At 48.5% G+C, this 26,557-nt stretch overlaps 1 protein-coding gene across 3 annotated transcripts in view; it reads right to left on the reverse strand.

The window, feature by feature from the left end:
• LOC147888832 (holliday junction resolvase) overlaps positions 1-26,557 on the reverse strand; it is a 72,181-nt gene that overhangs the window by 37,908 nt on the left and 7,716 nt on the right. For all 3 annotated transcript variants that reach the window (XM_087392537.1, XM_087392538.1, XM_087392536.1), the window contains one exon: positions 8,989-9,138. In XM_087392537.1, coding sequence (XP_087248663.1) covers positions 8,989-9,138 — 150 coding nt within the window. The remainder of the gene's footprint in view (positions 1-8,988; positions 9,139-26,557) is intronic.

Raw genomic sequence — 26,557 nt, forward strand, 5'->3', positions numbered from 1 at the left:
TGGCCAGAATCTTGTAACAAGTCCCCAGAAGTGTGATAGGCCTCCACTGGGACACTAAACTTTTGCAACCTCCTTTTGGGATAAGGTGGATGAGACCCTCTATAAGCGACCCAGGCATCTCGCCAGAGTCCCAAATGGCTTGTAGGGCTGAAGTAATATAGTCTCCAATCATATCCCAAAATGCAATGAAAAAAGACGGGGTGAGGCCATCCAAACCTGGGCACTTGCCCTTGTGAAGGGTTGAAAGTGCAGTCCTGAACTCTGTGTTGGTGAAAGGTGCATCAAGTAGAACATGCATACCCGGATTCACCAACACAGGGATGCTCTGCCAAATATCCTGATGTTGGCAGACCGGCCTCTCAAGTGAGGCTCTGAGATAGCCAGCACAACAGGAAAGTGGTCTGAAGTGAAAACCCCAGCAGCAATGCATACCGATCCACCTCTGTCTAGTGCCCAATCATCTATATAGAATCTGTCAATGCGTGCAGAATAGGCATCTGCTGCCTCCTGTTCGACCAAGAGAACAGGAGGGACTGTGGCTGAATAAGAAAGGCATCATCCCACCAAGTATCTCTACCACAAAAGTGAAAAAGGAAGGCATCCCAAGCTGCTCTCTCCAAAGAGTGAAGTCCGCCTTCTCTACCCCCTTTTTTGTCTGACGGTAACTCGACCATGTTAAAGTCACCTCCAATCACCCATGAATCCACAATGGGGACCCAAGAGAGCAAATTCTTCCACATAAGGACACGTTCCCCTCTAGTGTTGGAGGCATACAGGTTAAAAAAACCAACCTTACGCCCTCCAATCAAAAGAATAATCCACTGAGCTCTAGAGGGAATAATGACTCCGTGTCCAACAACTAAGGGGAGAACCGACTGCGAAACTGAAATAGAAATGCCCCCCCTGGTGCCCAAGGCAGGCAACCAAAAAGTATGGCCAGAAAGCAACTTGCCTGACTTGGCACAATCTCTAGAATCCAGTTTGTGCTCTTGAATAAAAAAGATATCAATGGAACCCCCAGTAACACTTGGATGAAGCTGATCCTAGATCAGCTGTCTACGGCGGCGATGTGGGACGCCACCTAGGCCCTGTATGTTCCAACTAATAATCCTCATCGACGGGAGGATGTAGAGTGGAACACCTTACCTGACCTAGTGGCGGAAACAAACCCCTCAACAAAGGAAGACCTCCTGCTCGAGGAGGGAGGAATGGAACCAAGTGGCGAAAAATCAACAGGGGAAAGAACCCTGCCACCTGAAGAAGAAGCCCTGTCAACACGAAACCCAATCACTGGCTCCCCAAAAGTAGCGGGCACAAACTCCTCCTCTGGGAAATCTGAACCATCTGCCAGGGCTGAAAACGAGTTCCTGTGAAGCAAGCCAGACACCGGAGTGCGAAGAATCCCTTCTGAGGAAAGAGGATCAATAGTGTAAACCATCCCCTTCCCCCTATCCAAGGGAGGAAGTGAGGACTGCTCTCTATCCTGTGCCTACCCAACCGCGGAGACCTCTACTGCCTCAAGAAGAGCGTCTGGCACCGCTGGATCTAGGGAAGAAGCTGCAACCGGGGAGGAGGTCGAAGCTTTAGTGTCTCGGACTGTGCGAGGTGAGACTGGAGGGACAGCTCGAGGTGAAGCAGAGTCCACTAATGTACCCTCGTGAATTGAAGGAGGGATCTGCACACGTGCAAGAACCCACTGGAGAGCGTCGCGTGCCCCTAAGGTAGGTGGGGGTCGAGACCTGTACCACCCCCCTGTCGAGGCCGAGGAGCAGGTGCTGGACCTGTACCACCACCATCCTAAGGAGGACTGCCATGCGAAGGTCGAGGAGCAGGTGTTGGACCTGTACCACCCCTCTGTCGAGGCCGAGGAGCAAGTGCTAGACCTGTACCACCCCCCTGTCCCCCCTGTCGAGGCCATGGGGCGGTAGCTGTACCAGAGGGCTTCTTGGACCTTTTCTTCTTCCTGAGGCAATCCCTGGCAAAGTGTCCAATGGTCCTGCATATCCTGCACTGGTCCTGTCTGCCTGAAATCTCTCCTCTCTAGCGAAAAAAGGAACCATCCGGGCGCTAGATCATAACATGATCCATCTTGAGGTTAGGATCCTTACAGAGGACCCTAACTCTAGATACCCCATCAGCCTTGGTTGCCTCTGCTGCAATCAATGGCAACCCAGGGAGGGGTGGGATCTCAGCAACTGCGCCAAAATGCTCCCCAATAACAGAAAGAAGTCGATGGTAAACCTGGGGAAGCCCGGGAAATCTAATGAAGAGCGAAAAGATTTCCTTATCTGCCTCCACTGGGTCAAAACCAATATGAAAGGCTTCAAATAAGATCTTCATGTGTCCCAGGTGTAAAAACTAAGCTTTGAGCACAGTGCTCGCAGCCTCTGGAGTGTCAAAAACAACCTAGAAAAAACCTCGTCCCAGGGGTGAGACCTGAAGATGCGTGCTAGCAACATGGTAGAGCATTCAATCTCTACATCCTTCTTGAGCTGCTGCAACTCGTCTTTAGAAAAGGTAATAGTTTTCGCGGCCGGTGGAGGTGGAGTAGGATTGGCTGACGGAGTATCCATCGCCAATCAAGGTGAGGAGGCCGACTCTGACAATTTGGAGGCTCCTTCCGCTCCAAAAAATGCTGTGGGAGATAGGGGGTAGAAAACAAGGAAAGGAGGTGAGGAGGGAGCGGGGGAAGGGGCGAGGAGGGGAGGGGTAAAGGGGAGAGGCTGAGAGGCTGAAGGGGAGGGGGCAGGCTGAGAGGGAGGGAGGGGGCAGGCTAGGGAGAGGAGAGGGAGAGGAAGGAGAGGCAAGAAGGGGGCGGGCTGAGGGGCAGGGAGGGGGCGGGCTGAGAGGAGAGGGAGAGGAGGGAGAGGAGAAGGAGGAAGGGGGCTGTGGCAGGCTGAGAGGGAGAGGAGAGGGAGAGGAAGGAGAGGGAGGGGCAGGGAGGGGCAGGGAGGGGGCGGTGCAGGCTGAGAGGGAGAGGAGAGGGAGAGGAAGGGGCGGGCTGAGAGGCAGGGAGGGGGCGGAGGAGCAGGCTGAGAGGGGGAGGAGAGGGAGCGGGGGCTGAAGGGAAGGGGGAGGAGAGGGAGAGGAGGGGGCGGGCTGAGAGGTAGGGAGGGGGCGGAGAGGCAGGGAGGGGGCGGAGGAGCAGGCAGGGAGGGGGCGGAGGAGCAGGCTGAGAGGGGGAGGAGAGAGAGCGGGCTGGAAGGGGGCGGGCTGAAGGGGAGGAGAAGGGAGGGAGGGGCTGAGGGAGAGGGAGGGGCTGAGGGCAAGGGAGAGAGGGAGGGACGGGCTGAGGGAGAGGGTGCAGCAAGGGAGCGGGGAGGAGCAGCAGCGTCTCTCTTTCAAAGTCAGCAAAGAGAGGTGTGCCCACACTCCGACGATTTGTGGTTTGGCAGTAAGGGTTATCAGATTGCCGCTTGAGGCAAAGATTGATCACGCATACTACTGGCCACTCCAGAAGTATACTGATTTGTTCGGGGTGGAAGTCTCCTTCATGATGAAATGGGCACAGAAGATTAGTATTGAGCCGGTGTCCACCCTAGTACACCGACATACGGACACGGACTACTCGCCCTCTAAACCCCCGACAAAGTCCCCAAAGGTAGTCTTCCTAGAACAGGCACCCACGCACAGGAGAGTCTTGTTTTTTGCTTCATCGTCCTCATGAGCTGGACCATAGTGAGTTGGAACGTGCACGGGCTCCACAACCGTGCTCATAGTCAACCACAGTACCTGATCCTTCGGCAAGAGTTGCAAAGGCAATGGACATCCTTTTGATTCAGGAGCATTTGTTCTCAACATCAGACATTAGACGTGGCAACACCATCTCCTTCCGGGGAGAGGCTCAGAGGTGTGGTCCGCTGCTATGGGACGGAGCACAGTCTACATATCGGTCTCACAGACAATGGCTCCAAAGGTCTATGATTAGGGTGAGCTTATCCCAAGACGGGCAATTTGGATGGGAGTTAGGATGAGAGAGTAAAATTGGGATCCTAAACGTGTATGCCCCAGTGTGCAGACAGCACCGTCCGGCCTTTTGGAGAAGGCTGACAGTGTCTTCCGGATGTTGACTCCTGGATCATTAGAAGATGACTTCAACAACCTGGAGTTTGGGGAGGACAAGCAAGGCGATGCATCATTCTCTGAGATGCCAGCAACAGAGCAAAGCACCTTGGAGCAGTTCATCTTCATGATCAGTGGTAGAGATCCTTGGCGAGAGCCAGAGTTCAGCAAGATACCTAGAAACCTCCTCTTCTCTTTCGGCTAGAGGAGATATGATGGATTGCTTGAGAGGCTGGAGCATTTCTTCGTTGGGGACTGGGCACTGCATAGAGGCGGCTCTATCGGGATTCTAGCAAGCACCATGATGTCAGACCACTCTCCAGCAATACTCCACCTAGAGCAGTCCCGCCGAGGTCTTTCCCAAAAAGGGGTCCACATTCCAGAGGACCTCTTGTAGGATGGGGAGATTCAGCAAGCTATGGCAAAGATTTGGAAGCAGTCAGAGGCAACACCTTGCGAGGGTTAGGCTTCGTGGGTGGCCAATGCAATCCAGAGGAGCAGTGAGGAGTTGCAGGCTCATGTCCTTAGACGGAGGAGGGCTCTTTAGGAGCACGAGCAAGCACTACGGAGAGACCTCGCCTCCATAGAGAGGCTCAGGGAGCAGGACCTAGGATACCTGTGGCTTAGTGGCAAGTTTGAGAGCGCGCGCCTTAAGCTTCAGGATACAGAGATTTGGCGAGCTGAGTTCTCCTATCACTCCTCCCCGGCCCGGTGGGTACAGCAGGGTGAGAAGTTGACGAAGCAGTTCTTTTAGACCATTGGACCTCGATCGACACAAGCACCAATTGCAGCGTTTACGGGACCTACAGGGCATTATGCACACTTATCCGCATGAGATTCTAGAGTTGACCACCGGTTTTTACAGTTAGTTCTTTCACACGGAGAGGATGACTCCAGCTTGTCTTGTGGCCCGTGAGGTAGTTTGAGACCACATTCAGATGGTGGTCTCGCAAGATTTGTGCAGGAGTCTAGAGAAGCCTTTCATCGATGAGGAGCTTTAGGAAGCCCTCGAGGCTCTCTCGACCCAAAAGAGTCCTGGTGAGGATGGCTTGACTCTGGCCTTCTTTTGGAACTTCTAGGAGATCATCTCCACCCCTTTTCGCCTAGCCTGCCAGGAGATCTTCGACACGGGCTCCCTTCCTCAGTCCCTGAGCAGGGGGTGGATTTGTTTGATCCCGAAAGGGGGAGATAGGTCAGACATCCGGCAATGGAGACCGATCACTTTGCTTGATACTACATACAAGATCCTCGCTAAGGTCTTGAGTTTTTTATTATGGCCCCATCTCGCTGACATCATCCACGACACACACACCGGTTCGTTCATGAGCGCAGCATCCTAGACAACATCTTCACATTTTGGGAGGCAGTGAATTGGACCAGAGAGGAGTCACAACCTTTGGCCGTCTTTCTCTTGGATTTTGAGAAGGCTTACGACAAGGTGGAGTGGTCTTTCCTAGAGGGTACTATGCAGAGGTTGGGTTTCTCAGACAGATGGATCAGAGGAGTTTATGCGCTTTATGCGAAGAGCTCTAGTCAGATGCTTGTCAGTGGACACGGGCGAGGCATTTCCTCTCTCTCACTCGATCCGCTAGGGCTGTCCCCTCGCTCCCTTTCTCTTCTTGTTTGTTGGCGGACGCTTTGGGCTATTACTTGAGATCACAAGTGGCGGGCCTCATAGGGTTGAGGCTCCCGATTCGACAAGAGCAACTGTCTGCACGACTCTATGTTTACATGACATAGCCTTGTACGTAGAGGGCACTACAGCGAGCTTGGAGAGAGTCAAGGGAGCCGTGGCTATCTACTGTGAGGTCTCTGGTGCACGGATCAATTGGACAAAATCAATAGGTTTCTTCACAGGCTCTGAGGAGACATAGAAGATTCAAAAGTGGGGATACCGCGAGGCCAGACAGCGAGATACCTAGGATGCCAGGTGGGTATTGATATTACAGTAGAGTAGCAGATCGCCCCGATCCTCGAGAGTATTCGACGCAAGCTTTTCTACTGGAGCACGACCAAACTCTCCCTAGCGGGCCGTGCCTTAGTGGCAAACCAGGTCTTTCTTGCCACGGCCTAGTATATCGCCTCTCCTGCTAGTGTTTTTACAAAGGGTTCATTGGGCAGCTCCGACGATTGGTTCGGAACTTCCTTTGGGCACAATCGGACGGCACGAGGAATACTAGAGCCCGGGTCGCTTGGCAAATGTTGATCATGCCGCCGGCATTGGGAGGCTTGGGCATCATTGATCCGGAGATGCAGAGCAGAGCCGTCTTGGGCAAGTTGGTTTTGTGCGGCCTCACCCCAGGTGCAGAGCCTTGGAAGCTCCTCTTACAGCGAGAGCTTCTCAGGAACACCCCACGCACTGGTGGGGGGCAGTGGCTGCATTCACACAAATGGATCTTCTTAGAGGCCTCCTTACGGGAAAGAGTTCCATCTTGATGAGGAGCCTCCATAGGGTCTGGCAGAGATTAGCAAGGGGCCTCATTCGTGCTCAGGCCCGCTGCAAAGAGGAGTTTGAGCGTTAGCCCTTGGCACCCGGAGATCAAGGATCAAGATGGGCGTGTGCTCAAGCAACGGACTCATATCGGTTGGGCACAGTGGGACAGTGGACCGGCCAACTCCTTTGGCAAATGGAGCAGATTACCCATGGAGGCAAAGGCAAGGCTTGGCGCCTTAGCGCATTTGCGAGGGACAGGGCAGCGGATGAGGGAGATTGACCTAGCTGGGTGGCCCAGAGAGTGCCCCACAAAATCCGCTCCAGTTTTGGACGCGGTTATGGTCCAGTTTGCAACCAAGGAAGATCTCCTACTTCTTCTGGTTGGCCGCCCACGGAGGCTTGCCCATTGGCCTATGGTTGGAGCAGATGCGGGTGGAGGGGCAATGTCATTGTTGCTCTGTGGAAATTCTGGAGACAATCCCTCACTGACTCTGCAGTTGTCGTAGCGGAGCGAGGATTTGGATGGGAGCCCTCAGGATTATGACTCGTATGCAAAGCCTTCAGAGGGACTACACATGGGGGATGGTGGCTTGGTTGACTGAGGGAGGACACACGTTCTAGATTGATGAGGTCTCCCCAGCTTACCGGATAAAGGGTCAGAGCATTCAAAGGATAGAGCTCCATGACCCGATCCTCATTCTCCTCCGAAGGATAGCGTATGGGAGGTGGTAGCCAATATCACGGTATGGAACATTTGGGTTGCTCTCGCTACAATCTATTGATGGGTGAGCATCCGGTTTCACCCTCAGCTACCTTGGTCGCCATCTTGGAGGATATCATCTACACCCTCCGTTCCACTTGGGAGCATGGGATCCCAAGCTCTAGGGCGATGCAGACACTGGGGGGGATGGATGCTCTCTAGCTGGCACGCTGATCCGGATATTTCTATATGCAGATGACGTGGCATTTCGTCTTCATCAGCAGAGGGCCTCCAGAGACACCTTGATGCACTTTAGTCCTTTTGTGAGTCCCATGATTTGAAGGTCAGCCTTGGTAAAACCAAGGTCATGATCTTCAATACATCTTGAGCTGTTATGCGCCAGGAGCACTTCACGTTTGACGGGTCACCTGTTGAGATTGTTTCGTCATATACATACCTTGGGGTTATCTTCTCTGGACCTATCTTCACCATGAGACCCGCGATGTAGGCCCGCCTGAGCAGGGGATACGCTTCATTGGCCAGATTAGAGAGGCAATGCTTCCGCTCACACTTTCAGGATCCGCGGACCAAGGGATTGTTGTTTGACTCCTTGGTCCTCCAACGGGGATGTACAGCAACCCTTGTTGGGGGCCGGATCTATCAAATATAGAGTGGGCTCGTGCGGAGCGGCTACAAGTTCTCATGCTATCGCAGATGATCCGCGGTAAGTTGTCCGTCCCTCACCAGATTATTCAAGCTGAGTTTGGGTCATCCCCACTACAGCTGGATGCAGTATTTCAGGTTATCACCTACCTATACCGGGTCAAGGGGTACGGGGTTTGCACTCCTGGGCGCAGCAGATTACCATTGCTGTATTGTCCTCTTCTATGGCACTATCAGCAGCAACAGGTGACCAGAGATGCTGGTATGCACGCACAGAGAGATGGTTTTAGCAATTAGGGCTCCACATGGATAGACTCCCTCCCTTCCAGTATAGCATTGACGCACTGTTCTCTCCTCTCTTGTCACACGAGGTCAATCAGATCATCCGCGAGGATCTTTTACAGCTACACAAATTCCAGACCTGGTTGGGACCGAGAGAGCTCCAGTGAAGCTCAGCTTCTGCAAGGAATTCATCCTCTAAAAACACATCAAATAGTGTAGTTTCAATCTTTTCAAATACCTTCATGGGACACCCAACCATAAGCTAGCATATCCAAAAGAGATCCCATATAGGGTTCTGTGATGCAGATTGAGGAGGTGGCCCCAACTATAAGTCTAGTTCAAGATACACATGCATGCTAAATTGTTATTGTGTAGTATTTTGGTCTCACATAATCTCCAGTAGAGGCTGAGTATATTTATCTTGCCCAGTGTACATGTGAAGCAGTTTGGCTTCAGAGGCTCTTGGAAGATCTTAGTGCAATACAAGATAGTGCTACTAGCAAAATAGTACATTGAATTATTTTGAAGAATTCATAATTCCTTCTCTAAAATGCTTACTGCAAATTTTTCTTCCATATCAGGCCCCCTTGGTTTATTAGTCCCCGCTGTCTCAATACTCCCCTTGGTTTATTACTCCCAATTATCTCAATTTTGGAAGTTCTCTCAGATTTATTCTCAAAAGGACATACATGAATATTGATTTCATTGAGCAAACCAGAAATCCAATATGTTACTGATCATAAATCCTGAAGCCATTGCTCAGACTGAGAAACACAAGAAAAATTCAAAGAAGATATATGTCCATATTTTACAGATATTGCTCTACAAGTTTGACTGAAAGAGTTACCTGGCTATGCAAGCAAGAAATATTAAGAAATTTGAGAGACTCGCAAATGTATGTTTCGACTTTACATACAGATGTCTTATCTGTAAAAAATGAGCATTCCTCTAAGTGTGCATATACAGCATTGGCTAGCATAAAAGCCTCAGGCAACACCTGTAAAACATCAGAACAGAGTACCTTAATGTCATCGTCTATTCTTCTTATTACTGATGCTCAAATATAAATATAAGCATCCTTCCAGGCCTCGTAATTACAAACACCTAAAAGAACTAAAAAACCTAAAAAACTAAAAAAGGCTGACGTGACCTAAAAGCTACCCATTCCTATAAAACTCTGATTCTCCTCATTCTCTCTCACAACTTTCCTCGAGCTCCTCCACCACCTCCCCACCCAAGTACTCCCTCCCTCCCTCCCTTCCCCTCTCCTCCCTCCCCTCCCTTCCCCTCTCCTCCTGCTTAATCTCTCCCCTCTCCTCCCGCTTCCCTACTCCCCTCCCTTGCCCTCTCCTCCCTCCCCTCCCTCCCCTCCCTTCCCCTCTCCTCCTGCTTCCCCCTCCCCTCTCCTTCTGCTTCCTCCCTCGGGATCCATCGGCTTTCTATAATCCACCATTGCTGCACCAAGCTTAACCTTATTGTCCTCAAAGTAATGAATCTTGAGAGTTTTTAAAGGAATTTTGATTAGATTGCCACCACATTAAGAAAGGCTGCAAGACTTGAATGGCAGGGCTTGGATAAGAAGCACATTAAGAAAGGCTGCAAGACTTGAATGGCAGTGGCTTCCAAGACAGTCATATGATTGCGTAGGACTATACCATGGTATACTTTTGAAAGTAAATACCCAAATGCAGATGTCAAACTCGCATACAAGGCATCCCTTTGTGATTCTATCACGAACAGGATCGGGGGGAAAGTAGCAAACTGCGATAACAAATCTCAACTATCCATGTGTCGGATCCGAATCCAGAGAAACCTGGAGTGTGAATCTCTCTACTCCACTGAGATGGTCCCCAAAAGTGTGGATCTGTAAAGGACTGCGACTCCTTCTGATCCTCGAACCCCTCCTGTATCCCTCGTCTCATCTCTGTAGGCAGACTCCCATATATACCCGCTGACTGCTGGTAGGGGCGCTCTGGACTCTGATGTGTCTCTGTGTAAAAGACTATGTCGTGACTTGTATAAGATTCCGAGAAGTTTCCTGGTTCCGACCATAAGGTACCATTACAATTCCATATGGTACAAGATAGGGTCTCGGATGTCTGGGTCTCATAGACCCCGCCCCCTATGTGGGAGGAGAGGTGGGTGCTCGACGGGAGCGTGTAAGGAGTCGTCCATCCCGTACTACTGCCCACTTCCCCTCTTTGCGGACCTGATCCCGCTGCTGCAGCAAGAAATGCCTCTCCTCAACCTGTAGTGGAGTGAGGTCCTCGTCCATGTGTTAGAAACTCACTGTGCCCACCTGTGAGCCCCCGATTTGAGGGGACAAGGGGCAGTGAGAGGTAGGAGGGCTGGGGAGAGAGAGAGAGAGACTCAGGCCGGCATCATAGGCAACCAGCACAAGGGCTGGTTGCAGCCTGCAACAGCAGGTAAAACAGGGCTTTAGGCCTCACATGGAGGCTCCTGCAGCAGCACAGACTGGCTGCACAGGGCACCCTTATATAGGGACCTGTGGCAGGCCAAGTCGGCCCAACCAGGGCCACCGACCAAGGCCAACCCTGGTCAGTTTTCTAGGGCCCATGTGGTCGGCCACTAGACAGGGTACCGACCCTGCTGGTCAGTCAACTCAAGGGGCCTGGGCAGTGCCTATAAAAGGCCCACTCCTCCATTCATTCCAGCATCCAGTGCAAGACTGAAAGCCCCTCTCCAAGGCTGTGTTCAGCACTCAGATCTGGAGCAGTTTGTGAGAGAGAGAGTTCATCAATATTCTCCAGCACTTTGCTGTGTTTTGTACCTTGGAGCTATTTTTCTGCCCACCATCCGGTAGATGAATATACTCTCTCTCTCTCTCTCTCCGTCCATATTTATTTCTGAGTGAGGGTTTGTTGCATCTATGATCATCTATCTGAGTTGAGTGTGTGTAAGAGTTGGAGAGATCTTGGGTGGAGGTTTGAGTGATTCATTCCCTCTTGATTTCTAACATGGTATTAGAGCCATAGGCTCTCAACTCTTCTTCATCAAAGCACTCTCTGAAGGAAGGAGTCCCTTGGCAAAAAGGCAATTCTGTTTTCAGCTCAAGCTAGCACGGGAGGTCAGTATATCTTTTTTGCTTCAGTTTTTCAGTTTGCTATTCACCAAGATGGATCAGCATTCAGAAGCCTCTACACCCACTGCTCGTCGTTCCTCCTTCTCCAGTCATCTTCCTTCTTCATTTATTCCCAATTTTGGCGAAGCTAGAAAGCTCGATGGGACGAACTATCCAATCTGGAAAGTCAAGATCCAAAGCCATCTGTTGGCACGGAAGCACTGGAAGATAGTGATTGGGACCGAGGAGAAGCCGGAGGACATTGTGGACAAAAGAGGTGAAGTTTTATTTAAAGCAGATGCGGATGAACTCACTGCATGGGAGTAGAGGGATGCTCAAGCCTTAGCAATGCTAATTGGCACGACAGCAGATGCTGTGATTCCTCATATCCAGTTGGCAGAGACGTCTTCAAAGGCGTGGGCCATACTGAAGGAGCTGCATGAAACTGATAATACAGCCCGTATCATTACTCTTCGGCATCAGCTTTATGATCTTGATATGAATGAGGATGATAGTGTGCATGACCATCTGACAAAGGTGAAAGTCGTGCGGGACCAACTCGCAGCGGTTGGTCAGAAGGTGGACTCGAGTCAATTGGCGTTGCTCACACTCCAAAAGTTGCCACGGAGTTTCAAAAGTTTTGTGACTACGGTCACTATGGGTCAACGGACTAAGCCAATCACCTTTGAGGAGCTTGGCCCACTCCTGCTTCAGGAGGAGGCTCGAGAGAAACTCTTTACGCAAACCGACGAGAAGGCATTAGTGGCCAAAGACAAGCCTGGAAAAGGCAAGCCAAAGGAGTTCAAGAAGTCAGAGGACGCTAACCGAAAGAAGAAAATGAAGTGCTATTACTGTGAAAAGCTTGGCCACTCCGCCAAAGAATGCCGAAAGAAGAAGGCGGATCAGAAGCGAAAGAGAGAAGCCAGGAACAAAGAAGAGCCTAAGAATGATTCTGCCAATGTACGACTGGACAGTTGTTTTTAATCAATGAACATTGTTCAGCATACGCAGTCAGTGAAGGAAAAGAGGGTTGGTATGTTGACAGCGATGCTTCAAAGCACATGTCTAACAGAAAGACTTGGTTCAAAACCATGGAAAGTACACATCCGGATTCCAAAGTTTCTGTCGGGGATAGCCGGAGGTGTCCTGTGAAGGGCATCGGTAGCATTTCTTTCATTACAACCACGGGTGAGGAGAAGGATATCTCTGGAGTACTTTATGTACCCAACCTTTGCAAGAACTTACTGTTTGTAAGCCAGATGGACAAAAACAACATGGCAGTTCTCTTTCAAGATGGCAAGGTCACAGTGACATCCAAAGCAAATGGACAGATGGTGGCTCAAGGAGTTGAAGAGAACGGACTGTACCGCCTCAGTGAAATGTTGGTTCATGAAGAAAACGGAAAGTCCAAACTTTGGCATGAGCGCTTCAGTCATGTCAGCTATGGAACCTTGGCTGAAATGTCAAAGTCAAAGATGGTGGATGGACTTCCACCAATTACAGACAAGGATGGTGTCTATAGGGCTTGTCTAACAGGCAAGCAGCACAGGGACAAGTTCCCACAAGAGGCCTCGTTTCGGGCCAGCAAACCTCTTGAGTTGGTTCATGCCAACATTTGTGGCCCAATGTCTACACCATCGTGGGCAGGATCCAGGTACTCACTTCTCTTTGTGGATGATTTCAGTAGAATGACCTGGGTGTATTGCTTGGCCAAAAAGTCACAGGCTTTCGAGAAGTTCAAGGACTGAAAGGCCAGAGTTGAAAAGGAGACAGGGGAGGATGTCAAGACGTTCCGTACAGACAAGGGGGGAGAATTCACCTCAAATGAGTTCAACACATTTTGTCGCAAGCATGGGACAAGCGACAACTCACCATAGCACATACTTCTCAGTAAAACGGGATAGCCGAGAGGAAGCATAGAACCACCACGGAGACAGGGCTTGCTATGCTCCGAGGTAGGAACCTTTCTAAAGCCTATTGAAGTGAAACTATCAATACAACCGTACACATGCTCAACAGGACCAAGACGAAGGCCGTCAAGAACAAGACTCCATATGAGGCATTTTTTGGTAAGAAGCCCTCTATCACTCATCTTCGTATTTTTGGTTCTAACGCATGGGTGCATGTGCACAAGGAAGACAGGACCAAGCTTGATTCCCGGAGCAGAAAATGTACCTTTGTTGGGTATAGCGAAGAATTCAAGGCCTATCGACTCTTCGACCCAGTAAAGAAGCAGATTCTTATCAGTCGGGATGTTGTCTTCGAGGAAAAGGAACCTGAACCCCCGGAGGAGCCTCAGATTGAGGAGGAGGAGATTGTTCAACCCCCGCACCCACCCCGCCCCAGGTTGACCATCCAAGAGGTGGCGAAATCAGAAGCTGATGTTCCACAAGATACTGAGGAAGAGCAGGATGTTCCAGAAGCAGTTATGGTTCCTCCTCCCACTGAGAAGCAGAAGAGGTTGCCCCAATGGTACCTACAGACATTGGAAGACTCTCGGGTCACCGAAATACCTGAGAGTGACAATTCTGGATTGCGACGATCTCAACGTCTTCAGAAGACCCCATCCGTGAATTTTGCGGTGGTGGCTCAGCTTGAAGAGCCAAGGACCTTTGAGGAGGCGAAGGACCAATCCAGAATGGTGGGCTGCCATGCAGGCAGAGATGGATGCTATCCTGAAGAACAATACCTTGGACTTAGTGGCCAAGACCCCGCGACGGAAAGTCATTGGCACTAAGTGGTTATAACAAACTTAAATACGACTCAAACGGCAGCTTGGATAAGTATAAAGCAAGGTTAGTGGTCAAAGGTTTTGCTCAAACTGAAGGCATGGATTTTAATGAAACTTTTGCTCCCACAGCTCGCATGGTTACTATCCGGACAGTGATTGCCCTTGCTGCCCAATTCCAGTGGCCTATTTTTCAAATGGACATGAAGTCTGCATGCCTTAATGGAACCCTGGAGGAGGAGGTATACGTAGAGCAGCCACCGGGCTTTCAAGATCCAGGGTCCCCATTAAAGGTCTGTAGGTTGAAGAAGGCACTATACGGGCTGAAATAGGCCCCCAGAGCTTCGTACCAAAGGATTGATGTATTCTTTCAGAAGATAGGGCTAAGTCGGAGCCCTTCTGAGGCAAACCTCTACTTGTTCATTGAGAGGGGGTTGCAATTGGTACTCGCTCTCTCAATCATGTGCTCAGTCGCCCCTAGGGTAGTGGTCACGAAGGCCTACACATCTGCCATCGCCCCTAGGGTAGTGGTCACGAAGGCCTACACATCTGCCATCGAGGTAGCCTCAATGCGGGGATTCCACGTACTCTGATGCTGAGAGCCTTGCTAGCTCTCTGCTGCTGCTACTCCAAGAGGGTAGCCAAAACAGTTACCCTTGCAGATTCTCGTTTGGCTACGTCGACCCATCTAGACGTCTCCTCGATGGCAGATTGCATGCTCGCAATCTATGCATCCACAACTAGGATGCTCCCTGGGACTGTACGTACAGCAATGACCTCCTGTCGGAACTGTGAGATCTCCTGTCTGAGCCCCTAAATAAGATCAGCTTGGACTCGGATAGCATGAGACTTCCTATATGAGTCGTGCCTGCTCCTGGGTGAAATGTTTCTACTCTTGTGCCAAGCATGACAGCTCCCTCTCGCACTCTCGGATGCTCTAGACCTCCATCAGCAAATACTCCCAAGCCTTTGAAGGGTCAGCTCTCGTCTGTGCTCTAACAGAAACTGATAGGAATGTGGCCTGAAGGTGTGAGTAAGAGACTGGACACTGGGTGATGAATGGGTAAGATGGGTGCGGTATGGGGCTGATGAGGCGATCCCAGCAGGGTGAGGGAGTGTGGGCTGACTAAGAGGCAGAGGAGAGAGAAAGGTCGAGTAGTGTGGAACACTGTATGACCCCTCCAAAGTAGGTGTCATAATCGAAGAGAGAACTGTAGCAGGAGAAGAAGGGAGAGATGGAAGAGATGGTGTCAATGACAACCCCTCTATCCTAGGGGTATATCAGAGCCAATAGCTGTAACAATAGAGGCTGTGGGCGGAAATGGAGCTGAAAAAGGAGCTGGAACTGGAACTAGAGCTGACACTGAGGCTAAGTATGAGGATGTAGCTGATGTAGCTGAGACCGAAGCTGAGACTGAAGTTGAGGTTGAGGCAGAAGTGGGCCCCGCCTTTGTTACGCTCTAGCCGAGATAGCATGACCTTGAAAGAATCAGTCGACATTTCCCTTAAAGGATCTATGTTTGTAATATATCTGTTTGCGCTTCATGTAAATGATCGAGAGGGAATTAATGTCAAGGTCCTACGTGAGGGCTGATAGCACCAGACTAGGTGGATCTAAGGCCAAGGGCCTAATGCAAGCAATGTGCCTAGGGGCAAAGGAAATTAAAGTATCCCAAGAGAGGGGTGAAAAGATGCATTAGGAAAGGCCCTATGATGATGACATGTGGCATCTAGATCCATCTAGGGAGATGGGGCTTATTGGAGTTAGTGAGAGAAGGAGAATGAACTGTTACGTGATTTTGCTGATTTCGACTTCTCTGAGAGCTCTCACGCTTCAACAGGATTTGGCTGGGAGGATATTCCGTGGTGCTACTCCCGTGATCTGCTGTAGTAAGTAGGAAATGTATGTGTCATTTGCTATCATGATACCTACCCACGGTGTTGGTTGCATGGCATGGTCAGCCTCTATCAGAAGCTACCTGGGAATCCGTATACCAGTTGCTGAGAGTGTTCCCAGACTTTATCATCGAGGACGCTGATGTCTGAAGAGGGAAGGAATGTTACGCTCTAGCCAAGGTAGCATGATCTCGGAAGAATCAGTCGATATTTCCCTTAAAGGATCTATGTTTGTAATATATCTGTTTGCGCTTCATGTAAATGATCGAGAGGGAATAAATGTCAAGGTCCTAGGTGAGGGCTGATAGCACCAGACTAGGTGGATCTAAGGCCCTTCCCTCTTCAGACATCAACGTCCTCGATGATAAAGTCTGGGAACACTCTCCACAACCGGTATACGGATTCCCAGGTAGCTTCTGATAGAGGCTGACCATGCCATGCAACCAACACCGTGGGTAAAATCCGCCACTTGCAGGGCACTAACAGACTCTCTAGTCGGAATGAGGTGAGCCATCTTGGTTAGACGATCAACCACCACAAGGATAGAATCATATCCACCTTGTGTCGTAGGCAGTCCTACAATAAAGTCCATGGAAATGCTCTCCCACTTACTTGGTGGTATTTCCAAGGGCTGTAAAAGTCCGGGTGGCTTCACCCGCTCGGCCTTGCTTACCTGACACGAAAAACACCGTGTCACATATTCATGAATATGCTTTTTCATCTTTGGCCAAAAGAAATCTCGCTTCACGAGATTATATGTCTTCTCAACTCCTCGATGTCCCGCACATGGGCTATCATGGCACTATCAAATGACTCTCTGCCTGAGATCATTCTGACTAGGTACTACAACCTTGCCATTTCTTTTCAGCATACCATCCCTTATGGTATATCTTGCATATGTTTGGCCTTTTCTGGATGCTAGGTCATCCTTCTCTTCCCCGGGTCTAAACACATGAGCTTTAGGCCATAAGCTCTGGACAAACTCGTCCACCTTTTGAGTTTCTATAATCCCAGTCATTAGAGCACTCTCTAATACCGTAAAACTCAAGTGGACGAGGGGATTACGTATGAAGGGAGCGCGGGATACGTGATTGACGAAACGTGCATTAAATTGCCTTTGTGCATAATTTACCTGTGATGAACAAGGGACGACTCTGCTACGCGTGACGCCAAACGAAGGAAAAGAGTCAAGGGGCTCGTGACCTCCACGCGAGGGGCTGACTTGACGAAATATAGAGAGAGAATTAGAATAAGACCGTGACGAATTAGCAGATAGTGCAAGCTGTATGCAGAGGCGAATCAACCAGGGAGCTTTCTTTGACATTCGTCAATTTTGTGTTTTTTTTTTCCCCCCGATCTTAGTCTTTGTTGATGCTCCGCTTGCATGAAGAGAGTCTCATGAATGTTTAGTCTGCATGAAGGTTCAATGCCATAACAGGGTACATAGCAGACTTGGGATTTTTTTTAACTTCTTAAAATTCCTGTGGGCAATCTGGGAGACTATGCTTGTGCATATGCCTTTGTAGTAAAGTCACTTTATTTGCAAGAATTTCCCTAGTATAGGGAAAAGCAGTATTTGGGTTATGCCTGTGTCAAATGCCTAGTCAGTGTGCATGTGGGATTGCAGGTATTCCCTAGAACAGGGAATTGTGTCAGAGTGCCAATACACTGAATTTTGTCAGTTTGTAGATACAGTGTTCTAGCGGTGTTTTAAATTTTTTTATTTTTTTTAAAAAACCCAAAATACCCATTGACCTGAATGGAAGAAGTAGAAGGAGCTTCCAGGATGGACCCTGTAGAGTCACGAGACCGGCCGACCCAGCAGGTGTCGCGCCCAGTAGCTCACACCTTATCTGGCAGGATTGCATTACTTGAGGATGCCTTGCAGCAGTTATTAGCGCAACAATTACAGGCAAATGCAGGGCACTCTGAACTTAGAAGAGTGATACACAGTATGTCTGCCAGACCTTCTCGAGATGAGAAAGGAAAGGCTCCAATGGAACCGGAGTCTAATGTCCATACGGTCGAGCCTAGAAAGGCTAAAGTACCTAATATTGCCAATTATAGGCCGGAAAAGTATTCTGGTCGGATGAATAACCGTAGTTCTGATGTCATTGAGACCTGGTTACACAAATGGCACGAGGCGTTCGCCATTTGTGAAATCAGAAATGATATCAAGAAAATCCGTGAGGCCACTCACATGTTTAGTGAGGCAGCGGATCAGTGGTGGATTAAACAACAGAAAGATGGTATTGCATCCACTACCTGGGAGGGGTTTAAAAGGGAATTTAGGAAACACTTCTTACCTCCTGACGAAGCATCCCAAGCTTGGGATCAGTATAGAAACCTTCGTCAGAGAAATCTGTCAGTGGCAGAATACACTGATAAGTTTCGAGAGAGCATAATGAAGTTTGATGAACCCCTACCTCAATCAATCCAAGTGAAAGATTTCATATTTGGATTGAATGATCGCGTTAAAATGGAAGTTCGGGCTAAGTATGCGAACACGTTGGATGATGCAATAACCATAGCCCTCAACTATGAAGATGCCAAGGGCAGCAGGCCAAGTGGGTTTGCGCACGGTACCAGAAGAAATCTGGGTTTAAGAAGAAGTGGATTAGTAAAGCGAGTGGTTCTCAGCCGAGTAGTCAAGCCAAGCAGGCGAAACCAGCTGAAACTCCTAAATCAAGTACCACCATTGGAGTGAAGAGGAAAGTAACACCAATGGTAGCCCATGCTTGGTCAAAGTCTCCCTTAAACCCAGAGCAAAGAGAAAAAGCGAGGAGAGAAGGCTTGTGTTTTTGTTGCCTTCAGCCTCATCAGTGGAAGGATTGTCTACGAAATAAGGATCGTCGGATGGCTGAGATGGTAGTCTCAGAATGCGACGTGGAAATGGAGGGAAGTCCCAGAGCGGAACAGATGTAGATTCAGCTAGCGGGATCTTCTCAGAGGTCAGTACCTTGTTTGTTATGTGTGTCTGTTGCTAAGCTAGTAACGAGTGCACCTGATAACATCCTATCTAGGCCCGCAGCAACGGGGTATACAGCCTTTAATGATACGGAGTTAATTAAGATGAAAGGGCAAGTGGCCAATCATGATGTCATTGTGTTGTTTGACTCAGCGTCAACGCACAATGTGATTAACTCCAAGCTCGTGAAGAGACTGAAGTTAAAGACTAGCCCATCTGACTATGCGTATACAGTCAGGATGGCAGATGGAAGTTCAACTGAAGTATGGGACCAAAGGGTTACCCAGTTGGAGCTTCGTATTCAGGACTATGCTGAGAAGCTTGATTTTGAAATGACTAAGCTTGCTCATGCAGATATAGCCCTGGGTATGGCGTGGCATTCTAGGAAGAATCCAGCCATTGATTGAAAAAAGCACGTATATCAATTCAAGATGAATGATGTGCTTTATCTATTACGAGGTGAGAAAGATGTACCTCACGGACCGTTGGTTTCCGTGATGGAAATCCGAAAAGCTCAAGAAGAGTTTTTATTCCTTTGTACAGCATCGGTAGAGCCGGTTGATGATTCTTCGGCTAGCACTGATGTTGCGCAAAGTGGTGAGATGGCCAAGCTGGCTAATCTTATAGCAGAGGAGTTCTCTGACTGTTTTAGGGCTGAATTACCTTATGGGTTACCTCTAGAGCGGAATGTTCAGCATAAGACTGAACTGATCCCGGGGGCAGAACCTGTAAATAGACCTCCCTATAGAATGAGTTTTACTGAAGAGGCGGAGGTGCGTAGACAACTGGAAGAATACCTCAAGTTGGGGCAGATTTAACCAAGTTTCTCACCTTTTGCTTCGCCACTGATATTAAAGAAGAAAAAGGATGATACGTTTCGCCTCTGTATAGATTACAGAGCATTGAATAATATCACTATTAAGCACAGGTATCCGATGGCTCGAATTGATGATTTGCTAGATGCATTACATGGAGCCGTGATTTTCAGCAAGATAGATCTTAAATGTGGCTACCATCAGATCCGGATTAGAGCCCCAAGATGTGCATAAAACCGCTTTCAGAAGCAAGTTTGGTCATTATGAGTTTTTGGTAATGCCCTTTGGACTTACAATGCTCCAGCTACATTTGTCATGCTTATGAACGATTTACTACGTCTGTATATCGAAAAGTTTGTAGTACATTTTATTGACGATATTCTAGTGTTCAGTAAAAGTATTACTGAGCATCGTGAACACTTAAGAATAGTGTTCAGTACTTTGAGGAAAGCCAGTCTTTATGTAAATAAAAAGAAAACTATACTGTGTATGGTTAGGCTTGAATATTTAGGATTCATAATTACTCCAAAGGGGGTAGAAATGGATCCAAAGAAAGTGGCTGCGATACCGACTTGGCCAATCCCTCAGAGTCTGACCGCTTTGCGATCATTCTTGGGATTTGTCCAATTTTATAGAAGGCATATCAAAGGATAGCATTGCCATTGACTGATCTGACCTCAGATAAAGTATCTTTTATGTGGGGACAGAATCAACAAGAAAGTTTTAACACCATAAAACAAGCTGTGGTCACAGGACCGGTGTTAAAAATAGTTGATCCCCACAAACCGTTGTTCCTAGAAACCGATGCAAGTGGCATTGCGGTAGGAGCAGTTCTCCTTCAAGAGGGAAGGCCAGTAGCCTTTGAAAGCAAGAAGCTTTCTCCCTCTCAAAGGAATTGGCCAACTCATGAATTGGAGTTGTATGCTGTTATCCATGCTTTGAAAACATGGAGGCATTATTTGTATGGTTCAGAGTTTTATGTGGATGTGGATCATGATACTTTGAAACATTTTTGTAAACAGCCTGACTTGAGGGGCCGCCAAGCTAGGTGGGCAGAGCTCATGCAGGAGTTTAATTTGACGATTCGGTACCGAAGAGGGAAGGATAATAAGGCTGATGATGCGTTGTCTCGCATTATGCACAATATGAGTTTTACGGTATTAGAGAGTGCTCTAATGATCGAGATTAGAGAAACTCAAAAGGTGGACGAGTTTGTCCAGAGCTTATGGCCTAAAGCTCATGTGTTTAGACCCGGGGAAGAGAAGGATGACCTGGCATCCAGAAAAGGCTAAACATATGCAAGATATACCATAAGGGATGGTATGCTGAAAAGAAATGGCAAGGTTATAGTACCTAGTCAGAATGATCTCAGGCAAAGAGTCATTCGACAACGCCATGATAGCTCATGTGCGGGACACCCAGGAGTCGAGAAGACATATGATCTCGTGAAGCGAGATTTCTTTTGGCCAAAAATAAAAAAGCATATTCATGAATATGTGACACGGTGTTTTTCGTGTCACGTACGCAAGGCCAAGTGGGTGAAGCCACCCGGACTTTTACAACCCTTGGAGATACCACTAAGTAAGTGGGAGAGCATTTCCATGGACTTTATTGTAGGGTTGCCTACGACACAAGGTGGATATGATTCTATCCTTGAGGTGGTTGATCGTCTAACCAAGATGGCTCACTTCATTCCGACTAGAGAGTCTGTTAGTGCCCCGCAAGTGGCGGATTTGTTTATTAGACATATATTTCGTCTGCATGGATTACCTAGATCCATAGTGTCAGACAGAGATGTCAGATTTACCGATCATTTTTGGACATCGGTATTTGAGACACTAAGGACTGAGTTAGGAATGAGTAGTGGGGATCATCCTGAAACGGATGGTCAGACAGAGAGAGTCAACCAGATTTTAGAGAATATGCTGAGGGCATATGTGTCATTGAGGCAACATCCATGGGACAAGTGGTTGCCATTGTTAGAGTTTGCCTACAATGATAGAAAAACATTCCTCTACGGAGTTTAGTCCGTTTGAATTGAATTATGGCTATAGACCAGCAAATCCAACTATAATTGGAATACCTCAGAGAGTGCCTAGTGCCGCAAACTTTATGGTTCAAATGCGGGAGATGCTAGCACTTGCGAGAGCTAATATCCGCCAGGCTATGGATAGAGCCAAGGCGTACGCAGATGAAAACCGGTCTATAAGAGAATTTAAGGAAGGAGAAAAAGTTTTTCTCAGAGTTCCTTCGCACTCGAAGTCGTTAACTTCAGGAGAGTGTGCTAAGTTATTACCTCGATATTGTGGGCCGTGGTTAATTCTAAAGAGAATAGGCAAGGTGGCCTATAAATTAGAATTGCCACAAGGTTGCAAGGTGAACCCAGTTTTTCATGTTTCGTGCTAAAAGAAATTTTTACATACAGGTGACTCACTAATCGAAGGTGTGGTTTTGTTTCAGGAGATAGAGGATAATGCAAGGCGCAAACCAACAAGAATCCTGGACCGAGGAACAATGCAAGTGCGCAATCGGAAGATACCCACGGTGTTGGTTGCATGGCATGGTCAGCCTCTATCAGAAGCTACCAGGAAATCCGTATACCAGTTGCGGAGAGTGTTCCCAGACTTTATCATCGAGGACGCTGATGTCTGAAGAGGGAAGGAATGTTACGCTCTAGCCGAGGTAGCATGACCTCGGAAGAATCAGTCGACATTTCCCTTAAAGGATCTATGTTTGTAATATATCTGTTTGCGCTTCATGTAAATGATCGAGAGGGAATTAATGTCAAGGTCCTACGTGAGGGCTGATAGCACCAGACTAGGTGGATCTAAGGCCAAGGGCCTAATGCAAGCAATGTGCCTAGGGGCAAAGGAAATTAAAGTATCCCAAGAGAGGGGTGAAAAGATGCATTAGGAAAGGCCCTATGATGATGACATGTGGCATCTAGATCCATCTAGGGAGATGGGGATTGTTGGAGTTAGTGAGAGAAGGAGAATGCACTGTTACGTGATTTTGCTGATTTCGACTTCTCTGAGAGCTCTCACGCTTCAACAGGATTTGGCTAGGAGGATATTCCGTGTTGCTACTCCCGTGATCTGCTGTAGTAAGTAGGAAATGTATGTGTCAGCCTTTGCTTTATTGTCCACTCCAAGTCCACTACGGTTGTATCGTGTGTTCACATCTTCGAGTTTCAGCTATGTCTGTTTTTTCTTGGTGGCTTTATCTGTATCCTTGCCACCTTTTCCCATTTTGTTTGATTGACCCATGTTCGGTGCAAGTCTTAGTGCGGGAGCGGGAGCGGAAGCACGAGCATGAGCTCCCTCCCCATGATGGGAGGTACCCCCAAGGGGGCTGAAAAGAGGTTGAGGGGTGGCGGGGTGGCTAGTAGGGAAGGGGAGGTGACTGGAGAGCAGGCGGGGGTGGCTAAGGGGTAGCGGGAGTAGTGGAAGTAGCTGAGGGGTCACGAGGGGGTGGATGAAGGAGGATGGCGGGGAGCTGAAGGGTGGCGGGTGGCTGGAGTGGAGGAGGCAAAGTAGAAGGGGAGGAGGGGGCGCAACAGAGGGAGCTGCAGCAAGCGGGAGGGAGCTACAACAGGCGGGGGAGCAACAACAGGTGGCTGGAGTGGAGCGGGGGGAGCTGCAACAGATAGGAGGCGAGGCAGGAGGGAGCTGCAGCCGGCAAGGAAGCAACAGCAGGCGAAGCAGGAGGGGCGGAGCAAGAAGGGAGGAGGTAGAGCAAGAGAGGCAAGAGAGGCGAGATAGGAGGGGCAGCAGAGGTGGAGTAGGAGGGGAGGAGGCGGCGCTGCAAGAGGCGGAGGAGCTACACCAGGCGACGAGAGCGGCAGGAGCGGAGCAGGAGGGGAGGAGGCTAAGCGGAGCAGCTAGGGGAAAAGAGAGGGAACAGTAAGAAAAGGTAAGCAAAGAGAGAGAGAGAGAGAGAGAGAGAGAGAGAGAGAGAGAGAAATGAAGTTTAAGAAAGAAAGAAAGTCTATTAGAAATCTCCGAAAGATTGACAGGTCTATGACATTAAAAGAGCCTGATACAAAGAGAAGAATGGGTGGAGCCTCAAGTGGGCATCAACACCCCAAATGAATACAACATAATCATAATCATAGAAACACCAACAAATAAAAATCATGATTTGTCGCTTGGCCATTATGAAGCTTCAGAGCTACATGTTTGACATCACCGGCTATGAAAAGTGTGCTTAGACACGTGGTGAGTGGAAGAGATCTGGTGTTAGGCTGGTTAGGTACATCACAGAGTGTGTGTGCGTAAGAGTGCCAAAGTGTAGTTTTGTGAGAAGAGATGGGGCTCACCGCTGAAGAAACTTCCGACTAGAAGTCCTTTGTGTTGTTACTAAACAATAATTTTATCAACTCCTTGTTTTGGCAAACAAAAGCCTGTTTCTTTCAGCATACCAAACCGGCAATACTCGCGTATTGTCTCTGCCTCATTGGGAAGGTGATGCTTAGTCTCAAATCCGAGTGATGGCATAAAGCCTTACAGTCGTCATCATACCAATTGTTACGAGGTACTGAGCCAAGAGGCGGTGGGCAAGTGGAACGGGTGGTGTGTGTGAAAGTGTAGGGTAGATGGTGAGGCATGCCCCATGCCCCAATCTTGAACATGGATGGGATGTCACCAAGCATGATTGGTGTGTCTGCCCTCTGTTGAGTGTGTTGTGTCGATGGCTCCGGCGGATCTCTACCTCGCCGACCACCCGTGGTCTAGTGGTTTTGTGTGATATGGTTGTAAGAACTCCATAATCATACTCTCCGATGAGTCTGTCTGTGTGTCCTCTCCCTGTCTCTAAAATCTGCGTAAACGCTCTCTATGCCTAACTGCCTCATGGATGAAGGTATCCAGGCATCCCTGTATAGGAGAGGAATCGAGAGAAATGTTCGACAATGATAGCGACCTCGAATCTCATAGTATACAAGGCATCTAAACACGAAGTGCTCCTCTGACTCAATCCCCTGGTGCAGATGCGACTCTCCCTGGTACTCCCTTAGTTTGTCCTCTCAATGCGGAGTCGATGTGATGAAAAACGAAACTGTCGAACAGAGATCCTCAGTGAATGTGGGAGGTGAATCCGAGTACATCCTGGTGGATCAATGAAGCCCTCCTCAGAGATGCGCAAGCAATGATCTCTGTAGAAGCTAAGCTTCTACCCGGAGCTCACTCAGTGCCAACCAGGTCCTGAATGTGTAGCTATAGAATGTGCTCCCGTATGAATTGATTGACCTCATGATATTCGGAGTAGGAGAGATGGAGCCTCAATGTTGTACTAGAAGGAGGGTAATATGTCCATCTGGAGTCTGAATCTCTCAACCACCTGCATGCATGCGCATACCAGTATCTCTTATCACTCTCAGCTGCTAGGGCCATAGAGGAGGATAGTGCTAGCCTTAACGCGATATAAATATGGGATGACTTGGAATGCTACATCGAGTTGTGGCAGAGATGATCCAAACTCAGCTTAAATAATCTAGTAGGGAGCTGACGACTTACTACGGGTCATATGAGAATCTGGAGTCTCACTACCCTAGCCCAATCTACAACATATTGAATTAAAGAAGTTGTTGAGTGATTTTAGTGATGTATCTCCTGAACAACTACTGGTAGGCTTGCCTCCAGAACGGGCAGTAGACCATCGCATAGATTTCGTCCCTGCTTCTCAGCTGTAAGTATACCACCTTATAGAAGTGCAACTCACTGTGAAGGCACATTTGCTTGGCATCTTCAGGAGAGGAGTCAATGGGCTTTATAGGAGATGTCCCCGATGATATTGTTCTTGGTTTGGACGGCATTCCAAGAGGCAGAGGATTGAGGCTCCCCATGCTATATCAGAGTACATGGATCTCCTCTTGGGAGTCCAAGTGCAAGTCTTCTATTGAGTGCTGCATGTGGACCACCACCTGTGCTTCCATCGTCAACCGATGCATTACCTACACAGGGTGTATCTACACCCATTCAAAGGCAGCAAGGGGAAAGGAAAAGCACTGCTCAGGGCAGGATTGAGCTGCAGCTATATCAAGAAATGTTCACATGGCATGTCGCAGGTTCTTCTACGAGTGTGATCTTCCCTTTAAAAGCGCTTGTACTCTTGCATTTATGGAGTTTGTGCAAGCAGTGGGAGACGCAGAACCGTCATTTAAGCCTCTACCTTGAGAGACATTGTACACTCAAGACCTACACACAGAGAGGTTTGAGGAAGGAGTTGTATCCTATTAAGACAACATGGAGCAGATACGGATGCACTTTCTTGTCTGATGGGTGGTCAAATACATGTTTGAACTTGGAAGTTTTGAACAGTTGAACTTGAATCTTGAGTCTTGAGTTATCATCTATGTAGTATCAGTATGGTACTTGTCGTGAGTCTTGACTCTTTAGTATTTACTATGGTTGACAATTGTGCTGAATGGTACATCTGAATCCTGATTGCTAATTAATGGTTGGCTGCTATTAATTAGTGGATAATGGACCATGGTCTGTACATTTTATAGGACAATTGTCTATTGAAAACTTTAATGATAAATCTGATGGTTAAATCTTAATGGTTGGCTGTTATTCTACATGTTTATGGTAGTAATACTGGTCAGTGGTATTTCTACATGTTTATCATCATTTGAACATATCAGATATATATGGGACATATGTTAGACATTTTAGGCACTAGAGAGTACAACCAAGAGTTTCAAAAAATTTCCATCTTTTTTGAAACATTTCACGTTTCTACATTTGAAACGTTTCTTCTGACTATGCTCCCATTGGGGGAGGAAGGGCTGCCAAGTGGCCGACTCAGGGGCTGCCAAGTGGCTGACCCAGATCACAGATCAGGTCAGCTGACTTGACCTTGTTCAATCAAATGCCTTGACCAAGGTTAGCCAAACTTGGTCCCAAGCCCTGAGAAAAAAGCCCTAGA

The sequence above is a fragment of the Dipteris shenzhenensis genome, chromosome 21 (genome assembly GCF_047967505.1).
Source record: "Dipteris shenzhenensis isolate YYH24624 ecotype China chromosome 21, Dip_SZ_1.0, whole genome shotgun sequence".
Classification (NCBI taxonomy): Eukaryota; Viridiplantae; Streptophyta; class Polypodiopsida; order Gleicheniales; family Dipteridaceae; genus Dipteris; species Dipteris shenzhenensis.